The 21,908-nt window shown below is 36.9% G+C and overlaps 1 protein-coding gene across 4 annotated transcripts in view; it reads right to left on the reverse strand.

The window, feature by feature from the left end:
- Positions 1-697: 697 nt before the first annotated feature.
- DHFR (dihydrofolate reductase) overlaps positions 698-21,908 on the reverse strand; it is a 28,754-nt gene continuing 7,543 nt past the window's right edge. For 3 of the 4 annotated variants that reach the window (XM_057540255.1, XM_007179768.2, XM_057540256.1), the window contains 3 exons: positions 18,143-18,269; positions 10,003-10,118; positions 698-1,961 (listed from right to left, as the gene is read on the reverse strand). In XM_057540255.1, the coding sequence (XP_057396238.1) occupies positions 1,883-1,961; positions 10,003-10,118; positions 18,143-18,269 (322 nt within the window). In that variant the 3' untranslated portion in view covers positions 698-1,882. The remainder of the gene's footprint in view (positions 1,962-10,002; positions 10,119-18,142; positions 18,270-21,908) is intronic. The other variant, XM_057540257.1, reaches the window with a different exon arrangement.

Consider the following 21,908-nt stretch of genomic DNA (forward strand, 5'->3'; position numbering starts at 1 on the left):
CGGGCTTTCTCTAGTTGTGGCTAGCGGGAGCTACTCTTTGTTGTGGTGCATGGGCTTCTTATTGCGGTAGCTTCTCTTGTTGCGGAGCACGGGCTCTAGGAATGCAGGCTTCAGTAGTTGTGGCATGCGGGCTCAGCAGTTGTGGCGCACGGGCTTAGTTGCTCTGAAGCATGTGGGATCTTCCTGGACCAGGGCTTGAACCCATGTCCCCTGCATTGGCAAGCAGGTTCTTAACCACTGCGCCACCAGGGAAGCCCTCACTGTAGTTTTAATTTGCATTTCCCCAATTACTAGTGGGAAGGTATAACTTTTTATATATTTTTGGCCCCTTGAGTTTCCTCTTCTCTAAATGGCTTGTTTCTTTTTCTTATCAATATCTGATATCTATAAATTCTGGATACTAATAGTTTTCTGGTTATGTTCCTTGCAGAGAGCACCATTCTCTTCTTGTGGTTTGTAAGTCTTAGTCAGTATTGATTCCTATTCTTCTGTGTGATCTGTTTTTTTCCCTCTATGGAAGATTTTCGGACATTTTTTCTTCCTGATGTTCTGTAACCTAATTTTACTGCTAAGCATAAAGGGCTCAATTTATCATTTTAGGTAATTTTTCATGAAAATAAGTACATAATGCTACAAAAAATCTAATCACAACAGACATACCTAACGCAGAAAATAACACTCCCAATTTGATACTGTCAACAGTTTGGAGCATGCTTTTTCCCACACATGAACATTTATTAAACATTTTGAGTATTATACACAATTTGCTTCTTTTATTTAGCAATTTTTGGCATTTTCCTGTCAGTACTTCATTCTTTTTAACTGCTGCAGATGTTACATTTTATAGACATATTGGTTAGTTATTTCTTATTAATCAACATTTGGGCTGTTTCTAAGTTTGAAAAAAAAAGTTGCAACAAATACTCTTTGGTCCATTTCTTTGTTCAGGATTAATTTCTAGAAGTGGAAGTTCTGGGTCCAAACCCAGAATATTTTGAATTTTAATTGATATTGCTAACTTACACTCTAAAAAGGTTGTACCAATTTATAAGGCAGAAAATGCTATTTTTTTTTGGATATTTAATCTAAATCTTTGCTAACGTGATGGGTAAAACATGTTTTAATTTTCATTTTTTAATTCTGTGAAGTTTAGTTTCTAACTTACTAATTTTGGTTTCTAGCAATATTCATTCTCAATTTATTACCTCTTTGAATTTTTAATTTTAGCCATTATGTTTGATATTAGATTATTCTTTTCTGTAAAGAGCAGCCAATTCTTGTTCTATCATTGTAACATCCCATGCAGTCTCACTGAAGATCAGAAACAAAGTTTTTTAAGGTCTCAAACCTTCTCCTTTAACCACCGAAAAGGTAGTCTCGTACCTGCCTCTTTACTATCCCTGTGGATTTCAACTTATTGACTCCTGGTCTGAGTGAAGAGAATTTTTTTCAGAAGTGTGATATAAAGTAATTCACAGTCCCTCTTTTGATCTAATTTAAGTAACTGAATGCTAGCTCTTCTGTTTATAATCCATTTCTGACCTTTGGACCCACCTGCCTAGCTCCTAGCTCTATAGGCTCTGGTTTCAACTCATGCTACCAGGGCACTCTCCCACTTTGGGCTGTCTTGGTAGATATTCTACCCTAGGCAGGTGCTGGTCACCTATTCTTGACTCTTGATGGGCATTCAGGAAGTTACAGCAAGAAATGTTTCACAAATGGTATCTGATACAGTCTAGTTAAGATTAATGGGGAATAAAAGTGCTTTGCTTAGAAATAATTATCCATAGATCTAAAGTCAACAAAAGTCTCTACAACAAAAAATACATAATTTTTTGGGGGGGAGGAGGAGGCTTGAAATAGATCAGAAAACACTTTCACATTAATTGTTCTTTTCATATACTTCAAATTTGTACTTAATGCCTTTCTCCTCCTGGATATCAGAAGGAACACCTGGATATCTGTAAAAGAAAAAGATGTATAATTAAATATTATGCAAATACACTACACATGCAAATAGTAAGAAAAATTTCAAACTACAGAAAGTTAGAAAATAAAAAGTATAATTCTTCTTCCTTTCCTTCTAACTCCTAATTTTTCTCCCCCAAACTAACCACCGTTAGCAGTTTCTATTTTATGTTCCCACTCTGTCACCCAGCTACTATGAAATTTCTTAAGAACTTTTTGTAAGTCTTACATTTGGTATCAAATCTCTTGTGTGAGCAAAGAAAAAATAAAACACAACCTTTAGCTGTTAGAGTGGAACTGAAGTTGTGTGTGGTGCATGGGGATTCTTGATTTCTGTTTAATCAGTGGACACCACACTGCTCTAATTCCCCACTGTGTGGCTTATTTCATATCCTTTACTGGAATCACTGTTTATCTGATCTTTTCTACTCCCTAACACTCACTTAGGTGTGTGTTTCCTTCAGCTTCTAAGTCAAAACCCAGGCCCTCCTTTGGGTATATACTTAGAAGTGGGATTGCTGGATCATATGGTAGTTCTATTGTTAGTATTTTGAAGAAACATCGTACTGTTTTTCATAGTGGCTGCATCATTTTACATTCCTACCAACAATGTACAAGAGTGCCAATTTCTCCACATCCTCGCCAACACTTATCTCTTGAAGGGATATTTGCACTTCCATGTTTACTGCAGCGTTATCCACAATAGCCAAGATATGGAAACTACAGTGACAGATGAATATATAAAGAAAATATGTATACATACAATAGAATATTATTCAGCCTTCAAAAAACAAGGAAGTCCTGCCATATGCAGCAACATGGATGAACTTGGAGGACATTATGCTAAGTGGAATAAGTCAGTCACAGAAGGACAAATACTGCATGATTCTACTTATATGAGAAATCTACAATGGTCAAATTCATAGAAACAGAGAGTAGAAGGGTAGTTCACAGGGGTTGAGGGAAGGAGGAAACAGGGAGTAGCTGTTCAAAGGGTATATAAAGTTTCAGCAAGATGAGCAAGTTCTGGAGATCTGTGTAACGCTGGGCCTATAGTTTACAACAGTGTAAACACTTAAGCATTTGTTGAGAGTAGATCTCATGCTGTGTTCTTATGACAACAAAAAAATTATTTTTCACTGAACACCACCCCCCCACACAAAAAAAACCCCAAACCAGGGTCTTCCACTGAAGGCTGTTCTGACCACTCTTGTCCACAACCCTAATCTTGGTGCACTTCTGTAGGTTTGTGCTGGCTGTATCCACTGTGCTCGAGGTGAGGGGTCAGGAAGACTTGCTTTAGTCAGGCTTGTGTTTGAATCTGGTTCTGCTGTGTGACACTTAGCTATCAATAAAAAGTCTTCATCCTTATAGAGAATTTAGCACTGTGCCTGATATATTAAGTGCTCTACAAATGTTACCCATTAATGATATTAGTTTGTTTTGTCCCCCTAACTATTTTCTAACCTCACTGTAGGCAGAGATAACATAGAAGACAAATTTAAATCTCTTATGATACCTGACAGAATGCTGAGTAATAATCGGAATTAACCTTTTGTTGACCAATTAGAGATTATGCCATTTTGAAAAAAAATATAATTAGAAACATGAAATAACAATAGCATAATAATATGTACAAAAAAAAAGAAAAAAAAAAGGAGAATATATTTCAGAGGAAGAAGGTATGTTTCTATTTACTAACCATTTCCTAAGCTGTTTCTGTTCTACTGTTTTAGTAGCAATATAGTTTTTTCTTTGTTTAAAGAAATGATTTTACTAGGCCAACTTTAAACCACAATTTTACTTTCTTAGATGAGTCACCAAAAGCAACATTTACATTTGTGTGTGTGTGTAAAATTCTCAAGAGTATCAAGACTGTCAGTTAACAAGATAAAAGCAAAGCATTAAGTCAAAGCTATTTCTAAAACCATGAATAATAATGATTTAGAAATAACTATGCTATGGGCTAGATATGGTCACTAGTCATGGTAATAATGTTTATTTTCTCTGTGAAACAAAAATTTAATTCTGCTTAAGATTAATTTTACTTTCCACAATATTCACATATTCAGTCTGTTTTAATAATGATAACTACCTCATAATCATAATTCCAAACTTTTCTGAAGAACAAACTGTCTAAGAGCAACCTTTGAACTCCAAGTTTAAGTCTAACAGGATTTGGAAATACCACCTATTTATTATGAACCACCCAGATAGATGGTCTTTTCTAGAATCTTCAAGCATTAAAGAAGCAAATGAATACAAATAATCATAAGATCTGAACTGACAAAGGATCATGAGAATAATGCAGAGATGATCTGATGGAAGGTCTAAAATAGAGGTAAACAGAGTTCCTGGAACAGGTATCTATAAGGACCAAATTGTAACTAAAAATGATGACTCTATAGGAAGCACAGGCTCAGGAGGCGAGGGATCCACAAATAATATGGACAAATATGCCAGGATCCTGTTGGACAGTCAAGAAATAATGGGAACGGAAGAGGAAACGTCAGCCCATCTAAATCCTAATTCAAGTGTCTACTGGTGAGGGGCATCTGTCCCAGCTCTGGAGCCAATTACTGCCTCAAAGGCCTCTTCTGGTCTTTAATCCTATTTGACTACATGGTCACATGAAAGGTTGTTAACTAGAAAAAGTCTGTTTGGGGCTCATTAAGTGGGAAAACTGCTGCTATAAAATATTTTGCTCTGATGGTTTGGTTGGAGCCTAGTGTGAAATAGTCTGAGATAGAAAGACTTCTTCCAGGCAAGATGAATAAGGGCAGAGCTTTAATGGACAGGCTGGCATGGTGCTGTCAAAAAAAATGATTGCATTGACAATGACCCACTGGGAGAAAAGGGAGACACAAAGTAAAACCATCTTACTTCGTTAATATTCTGCTTTTAGACTTCTACCACTTGTGGCTTCATCTACATTTTAATTTATTCTCTTCTTGCTTCACAGTAGTCCTCTTTCATTTTTATTTCATTATACTGGTGCTTTTATTACCAGGAAGTTTGGTGTTAATAAAAGATACTGTGTTTGAACTGAAACCTATGTAACCACAAGAGGCCTAGGATAGGGATAATGGAAGTCTAAACAAAGTGGGTAGCTGTGGGGAAAGAATGAAGGGGAGTAAAGAATGATCAGAACTCATTTCTGGACAGTAGGGAGCAATTCTAAGTTGCCCAATATACAGAGATTTGTAAAGAAAGCTCCAGAATTGAGCAATGTTACAGATGTCCAGGGACAAAGTGTATTCTCTTTGCTTCAGAGGTTTCCTTTTTCTCTATTTCATGAAAGATTTATACTACTTCATATCTCCCTTATCCCTTAGGGGATTCCCTCCATCCCATGTTAAAGAGGCTGTTACTACGTTGCTACAGGCTTGAAAGTACAGATGACCATGATGTACTGCAGTGGAAGAAAGGACTTTTTGTTTTCTTCCATAGCCTTGTTTAGAATGTCCAGTTTGGAGCAATTTCTTTGAATTTTGGCTTTGGATAGCAATTTCCTATCTCAGTCTATTCACCATTAAAAATTTCTCAGACATTTAAAGAAGAATTAATACCAGTCCTTCACAAACTCTTCTAAAATGTAGAAGAGGAGAGAACACTTCCCAACTCATTCTGTGAGGCTAGCACTATCCTGATAGCAAAACTAGATGAAGATGTTACCAAAAAAAGCCTACGGACCAATATACCAATATCCTTATGAATATAAATGTAAAAATCCTCAACAAAATATTAGCAAATGGAATTCAACAACACATAAAAAGGATTATACATTACTACCAAGTGGGATTTATCTCAAAAATGCCAGATGGGTTTAACAGAAAAATCAACTGATGTAATATACCATATTGATAACGTATTAAGTATTTATTATATATTTTGTCTTATTAACGACAAAAACCACATGATTATCTCAAGAGACTCAAAAAAAAGTATTTGACAAAACCCAATATCCCTTCATGATAAAAACACTCAATGAATTAGAAATAGAAGAGCTCTTCCTCAGTGTGATAAAGGGCATGTATGAAAGACCTACAGCTAACATCGTATTTAATGGATGCTTTCTCTCTAAGATCAGGAACAAGACAAGGATGTCTGCTCTTGCCATTTCTATTGAACATCATACTGGAGGTTCTAGCCAGGACAATTAGGCAAGAAAAAGAAATAAAAAGCATCCAGATTAGAAAGGAAGAAGTAAAACTATCTCTATTTGCAAATGATATATTCGGTATCTAGAAAATCTGAAGGAATCCATTTACAATCAGAATAAATGAGTTCAGTGAGGTTGCAGGATACAAGCTCAATAAACAAAAATCAGGGGCTTCCCTGGTGGCGCAGTGGTTGAGAGTCTGCCTGCTAATGCAGGGGACACGGGTTCGAGCCCTGGTCTGGGAAGATCCCACATGCCGCGGAGCGGCTGGGCCCGTGAGCCACAATTGCTGAGCCTGCGCGTCTGGAGCCTGTGCCCCGCGACGGGAGGGGCCGCGATGGAGAGAGGCCCGCGCACCGCGATGAAGAGCGGTCCCCGCACCGCGATGAAGAGTGGCCCCCGCTTGCCGCAACTGGAGAAAGCCCTCGCACGAACCGAAGACCCAACACAGCCAAAAAATAAAATAAATAAATAAATAAATAAGAAAATCCTTTTAAAAAAAAAAAAATCAATTGTATTTCTATATATTAGCAATGAACAATCTGAAAATAAAATTAAGAAACAATTTGATTTACAATAGTATCAAAAAGAACAAAATATTTAAGAATAAATTTAACAATGAAGTGCAAGGTTTGTACACTGAGAGTTACAAAACATTGCTGAAAGAAATTAAGGAAGATCTAAATAAGTTGAAAAGACATCAAATGTTCATGATTTGGCAGTTAATACTGATGTGATGGCAATACTCTCCAAAGTAATCTACAGATACAGTGCAATCTCTATCAAAATCCTAGCTTGCTTTTTGGCAGAAATTGACAAGCTGATCATAAAATTCATGTGGAAATGCAAGGAACATAGAGTAGTCAAAACAACAGAGAACAACAAAGTTGGAAGACTAGTACTTCCTGATCGCAAAAGTTATTACACGGCTGCAGTAATCAAGACAGTGTGGTTCTGGCATAAAGATACACATGTAGATCAGTGGAATAGAACCGAGTGTCCAGAAATAAACCCTCACATTTATAGTCAACAGATTTTCCACAGAGGTGCTAAGACAATTCAGTCGGGGAAAAGGATAGTCTTTTCAACAAATAGTGCTAGGACAACTGGTGTGCTGCTTACCAAAGAATGAACTTGGACCTCTTCCTTATAGCATATATAAATTAACTCAAACAGATCATAGACTTAAATTAAGAGTTAAAACTATAAAACTCTTAGAAGAAAACACAGGAAAAAATCTCTGTGAGCTTGGATTAGGTAATGGTTTCTTAGGTATGAAAGCAAAAGGACAATCGACAAAAGAAAAAAATAGAAAAATTGGACTACATAAAAATTAAAAACCTTTGTGCAGCAAATGATTAGGAAAAGTGAAAGTCAATTAGGAAAGTGAAAAGACAATTCAGATAATAGGAGAAAATATTTTCAACTCATATATCTGATAAAGGACTTGTATCCAGAATATTCATAGAACTCTTAAAACTCAGTAATAGAAAGATAAATAACCAAATTTTAAAAATGGGCAAAGGATGTGAATTGATATTTTTCCAAAGAAGATACAGTATATAAATCTCCAATAAGCACCTGAAAAGATGTTCGACATCATTAGTCATTAGGGAAATGCAAATCAAAACCACAATGAGGTACCACCTCATCCCTACTAGGATAGCTATAACCAAAAAGGCAGACAATAACAAGTGTTGGCAAGGATATAGAGAAACTGGAAGCTTCGTATGTTGCTGGTGGGACTGTAAAATGGTACAGTCACATTATCAAAAGTTCAGCAGTTCCTCAAAATGTTAAACTATATGACCCAGTGATTCTTCTCCCAGATTATACCCAAGAGGAATGAAAATATACATCCCCACAAAAACTTGTACATGAATGTTCAAAACAGCATTACATTAACCAAAAAGTGGAAATAAATCAAATGTCTACTAATTGGTGAATGGATAAATAAAATGTAGTAAATCTATACAATGAAATTCTTTTTGGCATGAAGTACTGATACATATTACAACATGGATGACCTTGAAAACAGTATGCTAAGTGAAAGAAGCCAATTCCATGAAGGACTTCATATTATATGATTCTGTTAACATGAAATATCCAGACTAGGCATATCTATAGAGATAGAAAATAGATTTAGTGGTTCCTAGAGCCAGCAGGGGAAGGGAATGGACAGCGACTGCTAATGTGTACAGGGGTTCTTTTTGGATGGTGAAAATGTTCTGAACTTAAGATTGTGGTGATGGCTGCACAACTCTGAATATACTAAAACCATTGAATTATATACTTCGAATGGGTGAATGTTGAGATGTGTGAATCATTTCTCAGGAGATGTTAATATTTTCTTTTCTAAGATTCAAAGAGCCAGAATTGTATTTGTTTTAAGTTATCAAGGATCTTGAAGGGTCATAACTTTGGAAAGAGGTCTAATCGAGAGTGACAGGGTAACAAAGGTATTTAATATGAAGCTGATTCACACAGTAATCTATTCTTTTTGTTAGTAGAGAAAAGAAAGGTAAGAAATGAGGGATAGCAGAGATCAATATCCACATAATGTGAGAATCAGCAATCTAAGCAGTACAAGAGAAAATAAGGTGGGACAAAGAAACACAGCTGATTAAAAAAAATATATGAAATCAATGTGATTTTTCTAAGTAGTCACCTTTGGAGACTATAAGCAAAAGCCTGTACTTTAGCTGTTTAGAAACTTTTTAGAGTTCTTAGAATTTCCAGTTTTCTTTAGACCTAGTTAAGAGCCCAAGAAAATCAGTCACAAACTTCATTTGATTTGAGACCATTACCTATATTACTCTGTAAAGTAATATACTTTATTCTAAAGCTTGGCCATCCATTTATTCAGACTTGGCTCTGAATGCTGCTTTTACAAGGTATTTCCAAAATCAAACTTGCACTCAAGGAATGACTGTTTTCAACTGAGAGTGTTTGAATGTGTTAAGAGCTAGTCTAAAAGTGTTGATATAATTAATCTTCTACTCTGCACAGCCAACAGCTGAAAAGCACTTTTAAACTAAAATGTTTTCAAAAGCAGACAGTTTCATGCTAAAATCAAAGTAAACTACAGAGTAAATCAAGTGTAACATCTTCTTCCACCTCCACCACTAAGTTGGTTCCTTCATCTTTCACCTGAACTACTGTAACTGGTCTCCCTGCTTCACTCATGTCCCCTCCAGCCCATTGCCCATAAACAGAAGAGTATCACTCTCTATTCAGAACCCTCTAAACCTGTCCTGGGTCTGATCCCTCTTGGTCTCCCCCTTGCTCACAATGCCCACCATGGCTTTCAGGTTCAGGGAACACGCCAGGCTTCTTTCTGCCCTCAGGTCTCTGCGCTAGCTACTTCTGGTTTCCGGAATGCTCTCCTCAGCCCTTTGTGTGGCTGGCTTCTTGCCATTTAGATCTGGTGTAGACATCACTCTTCAGAGAGGACTTAGACTACACAGTATCTACCACATCACAGTATTTCAATTTACCACACAGCAACTCTTTGGATGTTTATCTATTATTTGCCACCCTCCTCCTCTACTATAAACGATGTAATCTCCTGGAGAATAGTGACATCATCTGTCTTGGTAAACACTGTATCCCCAATGCCTAAGACAAAGTCTGATGCTAAATAAGCACTGATCTTACAGAATGAACTAATGCCTATTCTCTAGATTTCAGTGAAGTCATTAAAACCTGAACATTCCCAAGTCTGTTAAAGCAGATATCCAAAAATTCCTATAGCTTTTGTTTATAAAACACATTGCTACTTCGAATTCGATCTGAAGAGACATTCTCTTTTCTATAATTCTTAAGCAGGAAAGCCAAAGGTGCTTCAGACTAATTAATAACATTTTACTTACTCTGGGGTAAGTTTATATTTTTCCAAATCAATTTCTGGAAAAAATGTGTCACTTTCAAATTCCTGCATGATCCTTGTCACAAATAGTCTAAGATGGCCTGGCTTGTTCATGGCTTCCTTTGAAATAAAACAAAAGGCATCAATTTCCTTATTTATCTGTGTCAAAAGTTAAAGAAACTCTAATATTTTTGCTTTAATTACATACTGAAGTTTGTACTAGATATTAGAGACATGCTACATATCTTGTTACCTCCAAAGCATGCTATTTAATTATCCTATTCTTCAGTTTGGGACCCTGCAAAGTATGACTTAGTTGGGAATGGCCCTAATCATTTATCAGTAATTACAAGGGTGAGTTCAAACATACTCTGGGCTCTAGTTTGCTTACATGAACTCTTTTTTTCATTTTAAGCCTTCAATTTTGTCTTTTATCTTTGGTTGTTGTTTAAGAATTAAAAACCCCAAATTATCTAGTTACCCTCCATAGAAAAAATTTACATATGTATATATGGATAGGATAGTAATTTCATGACACCTTGATTAATGAAAATCCCAAGGGCATACTTAGTACATATACTTAAAATTTAATGCCTCAATTTCTCAGCAGATAGTTACAATGCTAGTAGGTAATTTATTCTGTCTCTTATTGCTAATGATTGCATTTGGCATTATATTGTTAATGACTTTTCTATTACTGCCTATAGTACTATTGATAGTTTATACAGAAAAAAAACTGCCCTGGAACAAATATCTTAAAATTCTAATACAAAGTCAGGAGTCCCAACTGCAACTCTAAGAAAGCAATAACTCTTGATTTTGAAATAGCTTTTGAAACAAAACAAAAACACATATACATATAAATTCAACTGTGTGTAATCCTTAAAATTCCATACAAAGGGCATAGAACACATTTTACTTTTTATTTTCAATACTGTTGCTTACATTAAATCATTTATTCTCTTGCCCCAATCAAATCAGTATTCTACCAATTCTTACTGTACCAAAAATTAGAAAAATTGAAGGGACTAATCACAGCAGCATTGGAAGATCTGTATCAAAGTTAATGATATATGGCCCAACTTTTCTTTCTTTTTCTTTTTTTAACATCTTTATTGGAGTATAATTGCTTTACAATGGTGTGTTAGTTTCTGCTGCATAACAAAGTGAATCAGCTATACATATATATATACCCCCGTATCTCCTCCCTCTTGCATCTTCCTCTCACCCTCCCTATCCCACCGCTCTAGGTGGACACAAAGCACCCAGCTGATCTCCCTATGCTATGTGGCTGCTTCCCACTAGCTACCTATTTTATATTTTACATTTGGTAGTGTATACAAGTCCATGCCACTCTCTCACTTCATCCCAGCTTACCCTTCCCCCTACCCATATCAAGTCCATTCTCTACATCTGCGTCTTTATTCCTGTTCTGCCCCATGGTTCTTAAGAACCGTTTTTTGGTGTTTTTTTTTAGATTCCATATATATGTGTTAGCATATGGTATTTGTTTTTCTCTTTCTGACTTACTTCACTCTGTATGACAGTCACTGGGTCCATCCACCTCACTACAAATAACTCAATTTCGTTTCTTTTTATGGCTGAGTAATAGTCCATTGTATACATGTGCCACATCTTCTTTATCCATTCATCTGTTGATGGACACCTAGGTTGCTTCCATGTCCTGGCTATTGTAAATAGAGCTGCAATGAACATTGTGGTGCATGACTCCTTTTGATCATGGTTTTCTCAGGGTCTATGCCCAGTAGTGGGATTGCTGGGTCATATTGTAGTTCTATTTTTAGTTTTTTAAGGAACCTCCATACTGTTCTCCATAGTGGCTGTATCAATTTACATTCCCACCAATAGTGCAAGAGGGTTCCGTTTTCGCCATACCTTCTCTAGCATTTATTGTTTGTAGATTTTTTGATGATGGCCATTCTGACTGGTGTGAGGTGATACCTCATTATAGTTTTGATTTGCATTTCTCTAATGATTAGTGATGTTGAGCATCCTTTCATGTGTTTGTTGGCAATCTGTATATCTTCTTTGGAGAAATGTCTATTTAGGTCTTCTGCCCATTTTTGGATTGGGCTGTTTGTTTTTTTGATATTGAGCTGCATGGGCTGATTGTATATTTTGGAGATTAATCCTTTGTCAGTTGCTTCATTTGCAAATATTTTCTCCCATTCTGGGGGTTGTCTTTTCGTCTTTGTTTATGGTTTCCTTTGGTGTGCAAAAGCTTTTAAGTTTCATTAGGTCCCATTTGTTTATTTGTGTTTTTATTTCCATTTCTCTAGGAGGTGGGTCAAAAAGGGTCTTGTTGTGATTTATGTCATAGAGTGTTCTGCCTATGTTTTCCTCTAAGAATTTTATACTGTCTGGCCTTATATTTAGGTCTTTAATCCAGTTTGAGTTTATTTTTGTGTAAGGTGTTAGGGAGTGCTCTAATTTCATTCTTTTACATGTAGCTGTCCAGTTTTCCCAGCACCACTTATTGAAGAGGCTGTCTTTTCTCCATTGTATATTCTTGCCTCCTTTATCAAAGATAGGTGACCATATGTGCATGGGTTTATCGCTGGGCTTTCTATCCTGTTCCACTGATCTATATTTCTGTTTTTGTGCCAGTACCATACTGTCTTGATTACTGTAGCTTTGTAGTATAGTCTGAAGTCAGGGAGTCTGATTCCTCCAGCTCCGTTTTTTCCCCTCAAGACTGCTTTGGCTATTCAGGGTCTTTTGTGTCTCCATACAAATTTTAAGATGATTTGTTCTAGCTCCGTAAAAAATGCCATTGGTAATTTGATAGGGATTGCACTGAATCTGTAGATTGCTTTGTGTAGTACAGTCATTTTCACAGTGTTGATTCTTCCAATCCAAGAACATGGTATATCTCTCCATCTGTTTGTATCGTCTTTAATTTCTTTCATCAGCATCTTATAGTTTACTGCATACAGGTTTTTTGTCTCCTTAGGTAGGTTTATTCCTAGGTATTTTATTCTTTTTGTTGCAATGGTAAATGGGAGTGTTTCCTTAATTTTTCTTTCAGATTTTTCATCATTGGTGTATAGGAATGCAAGACATTTCTGTGCATTAATTTTGTATCCTGCTACTTTACCAGATTCGGTGATTAGCTCTAGTAGTTTTCTGGTAGCATCTTTAGGATTCTCTATGTATAGTATCATATCATCTGCAAACAGTGACAGTTTTATTTCTTTTCTGATTTGGATTCATTTCTTTTTCTTCTCTGATTACTCTGGCTAAAACTTCCAAAACTATGTTGAGTAATAGTGGTGAGAGTGGGCAACCTTGTCTTGTTCCTGGTCTTGGAGGAAATGGTTTCAGTTTTTCACCATTGAGAACGATGTTGGCTGTGGGTTTGTCATATACGGCCTTTATTATGTTGGGGTAAGTTCCCTTGATGCCTATTTTCTGGAAGGTTATTTTATCATAAATGGGTGTTGAATTTTGTCAAAAGCTTTTTCTACATCTGTTGAGATGATCATATGGTTTTTCTCCTTCAGTTTGTTAATATGGTTTATCACATTGATTGATTTGTGTATATTGAGGAATCCTTGCATTCCTTGGATAAACCCCACTTGACCATGGTGTATGATCCTTTTAATGTGCTGTTGATTCTGTTTGCTAGTATTTTGTTGAGGATTTTTGCATCTATGTTTATCAGTGATATCAGCCTGTAGTTTTCTTTTTTTGTGACATCTTTGTCTGGTTTTGGTATCAGAGTGATGGTGGCCTCATAGAATGAGTTTGGGAGTGTTCCTCCCTCTGCTATATTTTGGAAGAGTTTGAGAAGGATAGGTGTTAGCTCTTCTCTAAATGTTTGATAGAATTCACCTGTGAAGCCATCTGGTCCTGGGCTTTTGTTTGTTGGAAGATTTTTAAACACAGTCTCAATTTCAGTGCTTGTGATTGGTCTGTTTATATTTTCTATTTCTTCCTCGTTCAGTCTTGGAAGGTTGTGCTTTTCTAAGAATTTGTCCATTTCTTCCAGGTTGGTCATTTTATTGGCATATAGTTGCTTGTAGTAATCTCTCATGATCTTTTGTATCTCTGCAGTGTCAGTTGTTACTTCTCCTTTTTCATTTCTAATTCTGTTGATTTGAGTCTTCTCCCTTTTTTTCTTGATGGGTCTGGCTAATGGTTTATCAATTTTGTTTATCTTCTCAAAGAACCAGCTTTTAGTTTTATTGATATTTGCTATCGTTTCCTTCATTTCTTTTTCATTTATTTCTGATCTGCTCTTTATGATTTCTTTCCTTTTGTAACTTTTGGGTTTTTTTTTTTCTTTCTCTAATTGCTTTATGTGTAAGGTTAGGTTGTTTATTTGAGATGTTTCTTGTTTCTTGAGGTAGAAATATATTGCAGTAAACTTCCCTCTTAGAACTGCTTTTGCTGCATCTCATAGGTTTTGGGTCGTCGTGTTTTCATTGTCATTTGTTTTTAGGTATTTTTTGATTTCCTCTTTGGTTTCTTCAGTGATCTCTTGGTTATTTAGTAGTGTATTGTTTAGCCTCCAAGTATTTGTATTTTTTACACATTTTTTCCTGTAATTGATATCTAGTCTCATAGCGTTGTCATCGGAAAAGATACTTGATACAGTTGCAATTTTCTTAAGTTTACCAAGGCTTGATTTGTGACCTAAGATATGATCTTATCTGGAGATTGTTCCATGAGCACTTGAGAAGAAAGTGTATTCTGTTGTTTTTGCATGGAATGTCCTATAAATATCAATTAAGTCCATCTTGTTTAATGTATCACTTAAAGCTTGTGCTTCCTTATTTATTTTCATTTTGGATGATCTGTCCATTGGTGAAAGTGGGGTGTTAAAGTCCCCTACTGTTACTGTGTTACTGTCAATTTTCCCTTTTATGGCTGTTAGCATTTGCCTTGCCTTATGTATTGAGGTGCTCCTATGTTGGGTGCATAGATATTTAAAATTGTTATAACTTCTTCATTGATTGATCCCTTGATCATTATGTAGTGTCCTTCTTTGTCTCTTTAATAGTCTTTATTTTAAAGTCTATTTTATCTGATATGAGAATTGCTACTCCAGCTTTCTTTTGATTTCCATTTGCATGGAATATCTTTTTCCATCCCCTCGCTATCATTCTGTATGTGTCCCTAGGTCTGAAGTGGGTCTCCTGTAGACAGCATATATACAGGTCTTGTTTTTGTTTCTATTCAGCCAGTCTGTCTTTTGGTTGGAGCATTTAATCCATTTACATTTAAGGTAGTTGTTGATATGTATGTTCCTATTACCATTTACTTAACTGTTTTGGGTTTGTTATTGTAGGTCTTTGCTTTCTCTTGTGTTTCCTGCCTAGAGAAGTTCCTTTAGCATTTGTTGTAAAGCTGGTTTGGTGGTGCTGAATTCTGTTAACTTTTGCTTGTCTGTAAAGGTTTGAATTTCTCCTTTTTGAAAGGTTTTGAATCTGAATGAGATCCTTGCTGGGTAGAGTAATCTTGGTTGTAGGTTTTTCCCTTTCATCACTTTAAATATGTCCTGCCACTCCCTTCTGGCTTGCAGTTTCTGCTGAAAGATCAGCCGTTAACCTTATGGGGATTCCCTTGTATGTTATTTGTTGCTTTTCCCTTGCTGCTTTTAATATTTTTTCTTTGTATTTAATTTTTGATAGTTTGATTAATATGTGTCTTGGCATGTTTCTCCTTGGATTTATCTTGTATGGGACTCTCTGCACTTCCTGGACTTGATTGACTATTTCCTTTCCCATGTTAGGGAAGTTTTCAGCTATAATCTCTTCAGATATTTTCTCAGACGCTTTCTTTTTCTCTTATTCTTCTGGGACCCCTATAATTTGAATGTTGGTGCATTTAATGTTGTCCCAGAGGTCTGTGAGACTGTCAGTTCTTTTCATTCTTTTTTCTTTATTCTGCTCTGAAATAGTTATTTCCACTATTTTATCTTCTAGGTCACTTATCTGTTCTTCTGCTCAGTTATTCTGCTATTGATTCCTTCTAGAGAATTTTTAATTTCAATTATTGTGTTGTTCATCATTATTTGTTTGCTCTTTAATTCTTCTAGGTCCTTGTTAAACGTTTCTTGTATTTTTTCCATTCTATTTCCAAGATCTTGGATCATCTTTACTGTCATTACTCTGAATTCTTTTTCAGGTAGACTACCTATTTCCTCTTCATTTGTTTGGTCTGGTGGGTTTTTACCTTGCTCCTTCATCTGCTGTGTGTTTCTCTGTCTTCTCATTTTGCTTAACTTACTGTGTTTGGGGTCTCCTTTTCGCAGGCTGCAGGCTTATAGTTCCCAGTGTTTTTGGTGTCTGCCCCCAGTGGGTAAGGTTGGTTCAGTGGGTTGTGGAGGCTTCCTGGTGGAGGGGACTGGTGCCTGTGTTCTGGTGGATGAGGCTGGATCTTGTCTTTCGAGTGGGCAGGACCACGTCCAGTGGTGTGTTTTGTGGTGTCTGTGCACTTATTATGATTTTAGGCAGCCTCTCCGCTAATGGGTGGCGTTGTGTTCCTGTCTTGCTAGTTGTTTGGCATAGGGTGTCCTGCACTGTAGCTTGTTGGTTGTTGAGTGGAGCTGAGTCTTAGTGTTGAGATGGAGATCTCTGGGAGAGCTATCGCCATTTGATATTACATGGGGCTGGGAGGTCTCTGGTAGACCAATGTCGATCTTGGCTCTCCCACCTCAGAGACTCAGGCCTGACTCCCGGCCGGAGCACGAAGACCCTGTCAGCCACACGGCTACTAGTGTTGGAGCGCTCCTGCAGAGGCGGAGGGCGGCTGGGGCTCATCACGGGGACAAGGACACTGGCAGCAGAAGTTCTGGGACGTACTCCTTGGTGTGAGCCCTCCCAGAGTCCGCCATTAGCCCCACCAAAGGGCCTGTAGGCTCCAGTGCTGGGTTGCCTCAGGCCAAATAATCCTGGCCCACCTTTTCTGCACAGGGTCAGATGGTAAACATTTTAGGCTTTGTGGGCCATATGGTTTCTTACCTTTGTAGGCAAAAGCAGCCATAAACAACACTAAACCAATGGGCATGGTTGTGTTCCATTGAAACCTTATTTATAAAAACAGGCTGGTAGTCCCGAATGTTCTGTAAGTCAGTGTGATGTGAGGCAGATAATGCAAAAACCTACAGATTCTACTTCTTTATTATTTATATAAGTACAGATATATTAAATTATATAACTGTATTTAAGTACTTATATTGTTTAAAGAATACATTTTCAAGTGACTATGGTATTGAATCGTTCAAAATGTGATTGGCACTCAGCAAAATAAACAACTTATTTTCTTAGAAATTCATTTTTGGCTGAAAAGATCAAAGGAAAATGTCCATTTTCCCCCTATTACAAATGGAGAATGTTAAAGATTGTAGAAACAGGAACCCAAGAAACAGAGTTTTTATAATGCCACCTAGGATCCTGGTATACTTCTTTCCAAAATAATTTCAGTGTTCATATATTATGACAAGCCACAAAGGGTAGGGGCTGATTTTTCCTCTCCATAAATGTAATCTTTCCTCAGTGTTATAAAAGAGTTATAATATTCTATTTATTATCCTCAAAAATTTTTAAAGCTGGAAGTCATCTGGTATCAAGAAAAAGGAATATTTTCTATTTAACACAGTGTCTTCCCTTATGATACGAAATCATGTAACACTTTCCCCCTACCCTCACTTTATATGAAAATTGTTGAGGGAAAGTCTTGTGCTTTGAACAAGTTCACATACATCTAGTCAGTGTATCTCAATGGAGAGCCACAGCCTTTCCTCAGTAAGGGACATAATATTTATCCTTGAGGAAAAGACGATAGCTTAGTGTATCTAGGCACATCCAGGGAGGAGAAGACAATGCAGTGCAAGTACAATTCTCAGGAAGGATTTAGAATGTTTTTAAAATTGGAAACATCAACTATTTTGAATTGAAAATAGACTGGTACAGACCTAAAAACTTACTTTAAAATTTTCATTTAGTTTGTATGATAGTATCAAAAAATGAATAGTGCAAATTGGCAATATGTCTAACTTCCAGGAGAAATAATGTGCTTCCTTTGCTCATGGTTTAATTTTTTAAAGTTGAGATGGCAGGGAAGCTGAAAGAAAGAGGGTAGACTATTTCCTTATAGTCACAGATAACGTTACTTACCTTATAAACAGAACTGCCTCCCACTATCCAGACCATGTCTACTGTATTTGTTAATTCTGGTTGTTCAATAAGTTTTAAGGCACCATCCAGACTTTTGGCAAGAAAATGAGCTCCCTGTGGAGGTTCCCTGAGATTACAAGAAAGAATTACACATAATTTCTATAAACCCCATTCATACTAGTCAAATAATCTGACTAGGAGGCAGTAATTATAAAATTAAAATCATCATAAATATGAAACCTTTCAATAAAAAGCATTTAACATCAGTATGGCCCATGGCCAATAAATTCAACCCACATTTGTGTATGTATGGTCTACAATGAATCAAAAACAGAACCACTTGTGATACTGCATGATATCTGTGGTGGAAAAAAAATCACAACAGTAGTTGTTTCCGGAGGGATGGGGTAAAGATTCACTGGGAAGGGGCCTGAGGCAGCTTTCTGGGAGTGACAGTAATGTCCTATATCTTTGATATGGGGTTACCTAGGTGCATATATTTGTTAAAATATAGCAAATGTAAATGTAAGACTTGTACATTTCATTGTACATAATATTTATTTCAAAAGAAAAAAACAGTAAAGTAATATTAAACTCTAGTTAATGAGATATATAATGAATTATTTAGGGGAAAATATACTAATGTCTGCAGTTTACTTGGAAAAGCATAAAAATAATAAGACTGATGGATGGTTGGATGGATGATAAAACAAGCATAGTATAAAATAATCTATGTGATAGAATCTATGTTGTGGGTATACAGGTGTTTACTGTAAAATTCTTTCTATAGGCTTGAACGTCTTCTTGATAAAATGTTGGAAAAAAGAGTGATATGTTTGAGTGACTAGTTTGGAATGATATTCAAACTGTTAATATGTGGTTACCTTTGGGGTGTGGGGAAAGGATTCTCATGTTTCAAACAATATAGAAATAAATGAATTATCAAAAAATGAGCATGTTATTACTTTTGTAATTAAAAATCCCAAAGGGGAAAAGTCAATTCATTTATTGTTTATATTGACTAGCTCAGTCTCTCCCAACTTCCAAAACTGTTATTTTGGTGAGAGTTTGCAATTCCCTTTATAAATGAAGAAACATGCAGAATTGGCTTTCAGAGTAATTAGACACAACAGAAATTACAATTCAATGTCAAGTTCTTAGACTGATGCTTTTAAAAAATAATATAATTGCCTTTGAACTAGTAGTTCCAACAATGATTAGTTAAGAGCTAATGGGGACTATTCATTCTCTTTGCTGCCTCCTTTCTCACCTTCTTGATATCTATTTGACTTACTTGGCTCTTTGTCATCTCTCAAGGAGTTAAGATAGCACAAAGAATGTATTTTGATTCAAAGCTGGAAAAAGACACGGAGGCTAGGGTGAAGCTAAAGGAGCCAAGGGATCCCCAAAGGTATCAGGGCAGTTGCAGTGACTAGGATGGACCAGGCCATTCAAGGGGAGAACTGAATTTGGAAGAAACAGATTTGGAGTTGGGGGGAGAAGACAGTCTAGTTTAATAAACAAAGTTTACAATGACTTTGAAAGAGTCAAGATGGTTTTAGTAACTGAGGATGTTTAAGTCAGGACTGCTGACAGGAGTTAAGGTAGGATGTAAATCGGTGATTTAGGAACTGACATACGAGGAAAACCAGAAGAGGTATTCTAGAAGTAGTCGGATTACAGCAAAATGATTTAGAAGGTGGTATACATGGTTGGTGTGGACTTCAAAGAAAGGAGACAATCTTTTTGTGAAGAATGTGGAACAATGTCTTGAGAATGATTCAAGGCATTAAGGTAAAGACTACTTCTTTGCCCTTTTGCAGTGAGTCTAAAAAGGAAAACAAAGAACAGATTAAGGATTTGTTTCAGATTTTAGTTATAACAAAGACACGGAGGAAATGCTTCAGCACAGTATTGCTACTTAGTGGTATAGAAATGTTGCACAAGAAACACTTGACCCTAGATGGGCAGAAAATTAGCAAAAAAATTGAGCCAATGGTTGAGTTCATCAGCCTCTTCACAGCACAAATCCTAGAAACTAACACAATAAATACCATATGGCAAGCACTCAATATTGTTACTTATTTCATCGATAAATTTTCTTTCTATAATTATCTCAATCCGATCCAGATTGGATTCCCTCACAAAGGACAGTTGGTATGTGGTAGCACACATATTCTACATCAAGAAGTATGTGGCCATGCTTGATATTTTGCTTCTTACCTAGAATCTTGAATTCCCTCAGAGGGTTGGCATGAAGATTAAAAGAGATAATGCACATAGTAGGCACTCCAGTGATACTTCCATTCCTTTCCTTAAAAGTCCTGTTCAAGGGAGGCTGCTTTTTACCTGATGGATAGGTGTATTACAAAGAAAATATCTAACATTAATTGAGTGCCTATTTGCTCTGACAAGTAGTAGGGTCAGGCAGTGCTTTATACTCATCATACCATTTAATGTTGCCAGTAGTCCTATGTAGGTACTATTATCCCTTTTTAAAGATGAGGATATTGAGGTTGAGGGATTAGGTTGCCAATAGTCACACAGCTAGGAAATGGTGGACCTAGGATTTGAATTCCAGCAGCCTGACTTTGGAGCCTGAGCTGCACTTCTTATTCAGACAATAGGCTTTCAACTGGTGGCCTTGGGCTACAAAGGTGTTAGATTCTGGTTCCCTCAGGCCTCAGAGATGGTGTGGCCTAGTTTAGGCAGAGCCCTCAGACCAGTGTTTTCTGGCCTTGAGCTGCCTCATTTGATTACCCTGGGGTATTATATAAACATTATCCTTTCCATTGTCCCTGATGTAAAGAGGATGGCAGATAGAATTCTGCCCCAATTTCCCTGAGGACTGTTGGGAAAACAGTTAAAAACAAAAACCCTAGGCTAGAATCACATCTTAACCAGAATTCAGAAATATGTTCACTTTAAGACCTTTAATACTCAGTCTTTAAAAATGTGATTTCTAACTATTAAAAACTGATTCAAATATGCTTCATTCTCATAATTGAATACTATGTGGCCACCAAAAATATTTATAGAAATTAATCTTTTAATATATTGAGTGGGGTAAAGGCAGGTTACAAAGTGTTGTTATGTGGGATGATTCTTTTTTTTTTTTTTTTTAATTTTTTTTTTTTTTAAAGACATTTGCCCAAGGTCAAACAGTGGATCCAGGATTCAAACCCAGGCCGGTAGGACTCGAAGCCCAAACTATTTTTTTTTTTTATTTTTTATTTTTATGGCTGTGTTGGGTCTTCGTTTCTGTGCGAGGGCTTTCTCTAGTTGCGGCAAGTGGGGGCCACTCTTCATCGCGGTGCGCGGGCCTCTCATTATCGCGGCCTCTCTTGTTGCGGAGCGCAGGCTCCAGACGCGCAGGCTCAGTAGTTGTGGCTCACGGGCCCAGTTGCTCCGCGGCATGTGGGGTCTTCCCAGACCAGGGCTCGAACCCGTGTCCCCTGCATTGGCAGGCAGATTCTCAACCACTGCGCCACCAGGGAAGCCCCGGGATGATTCTATTTTTATAAACTGACTACAGACCATTTATTCCATGAAAATTCTGGAACCCCTACTCTGCTAGGAGATATGCTAGGTGCTGGAAATAGAGATTTAAAAAAAAATGCACTTCCTGTACCAAAAAGATTGTGATGGCAGGCAAAGAAATAGCTCAGCAGTGGCCATAAAAGTGAAAAGGACATGCAACGGGGACGTACGGAGGATGCTGGATGGGCACAGAGGTTGTGCATCATCTGGCTGGGGTGACAGGAAG

This window comes from Balaenoptera acutorostrata, chromosome 2 (assembly GCF_949987535.1).
Source record: "Balaenoptera acutorostrata chromosome 2, mBalAcu1.1, whole genome shotgun sequence".
In the NCBI taxonomy this organism is placed as follows: Eukaryota; Metazoa; Chordata; class Mammalia; order Artiodactyla; family Balaenopteridae; genus Balaenoptera; species Balaenoptera acutorostrata.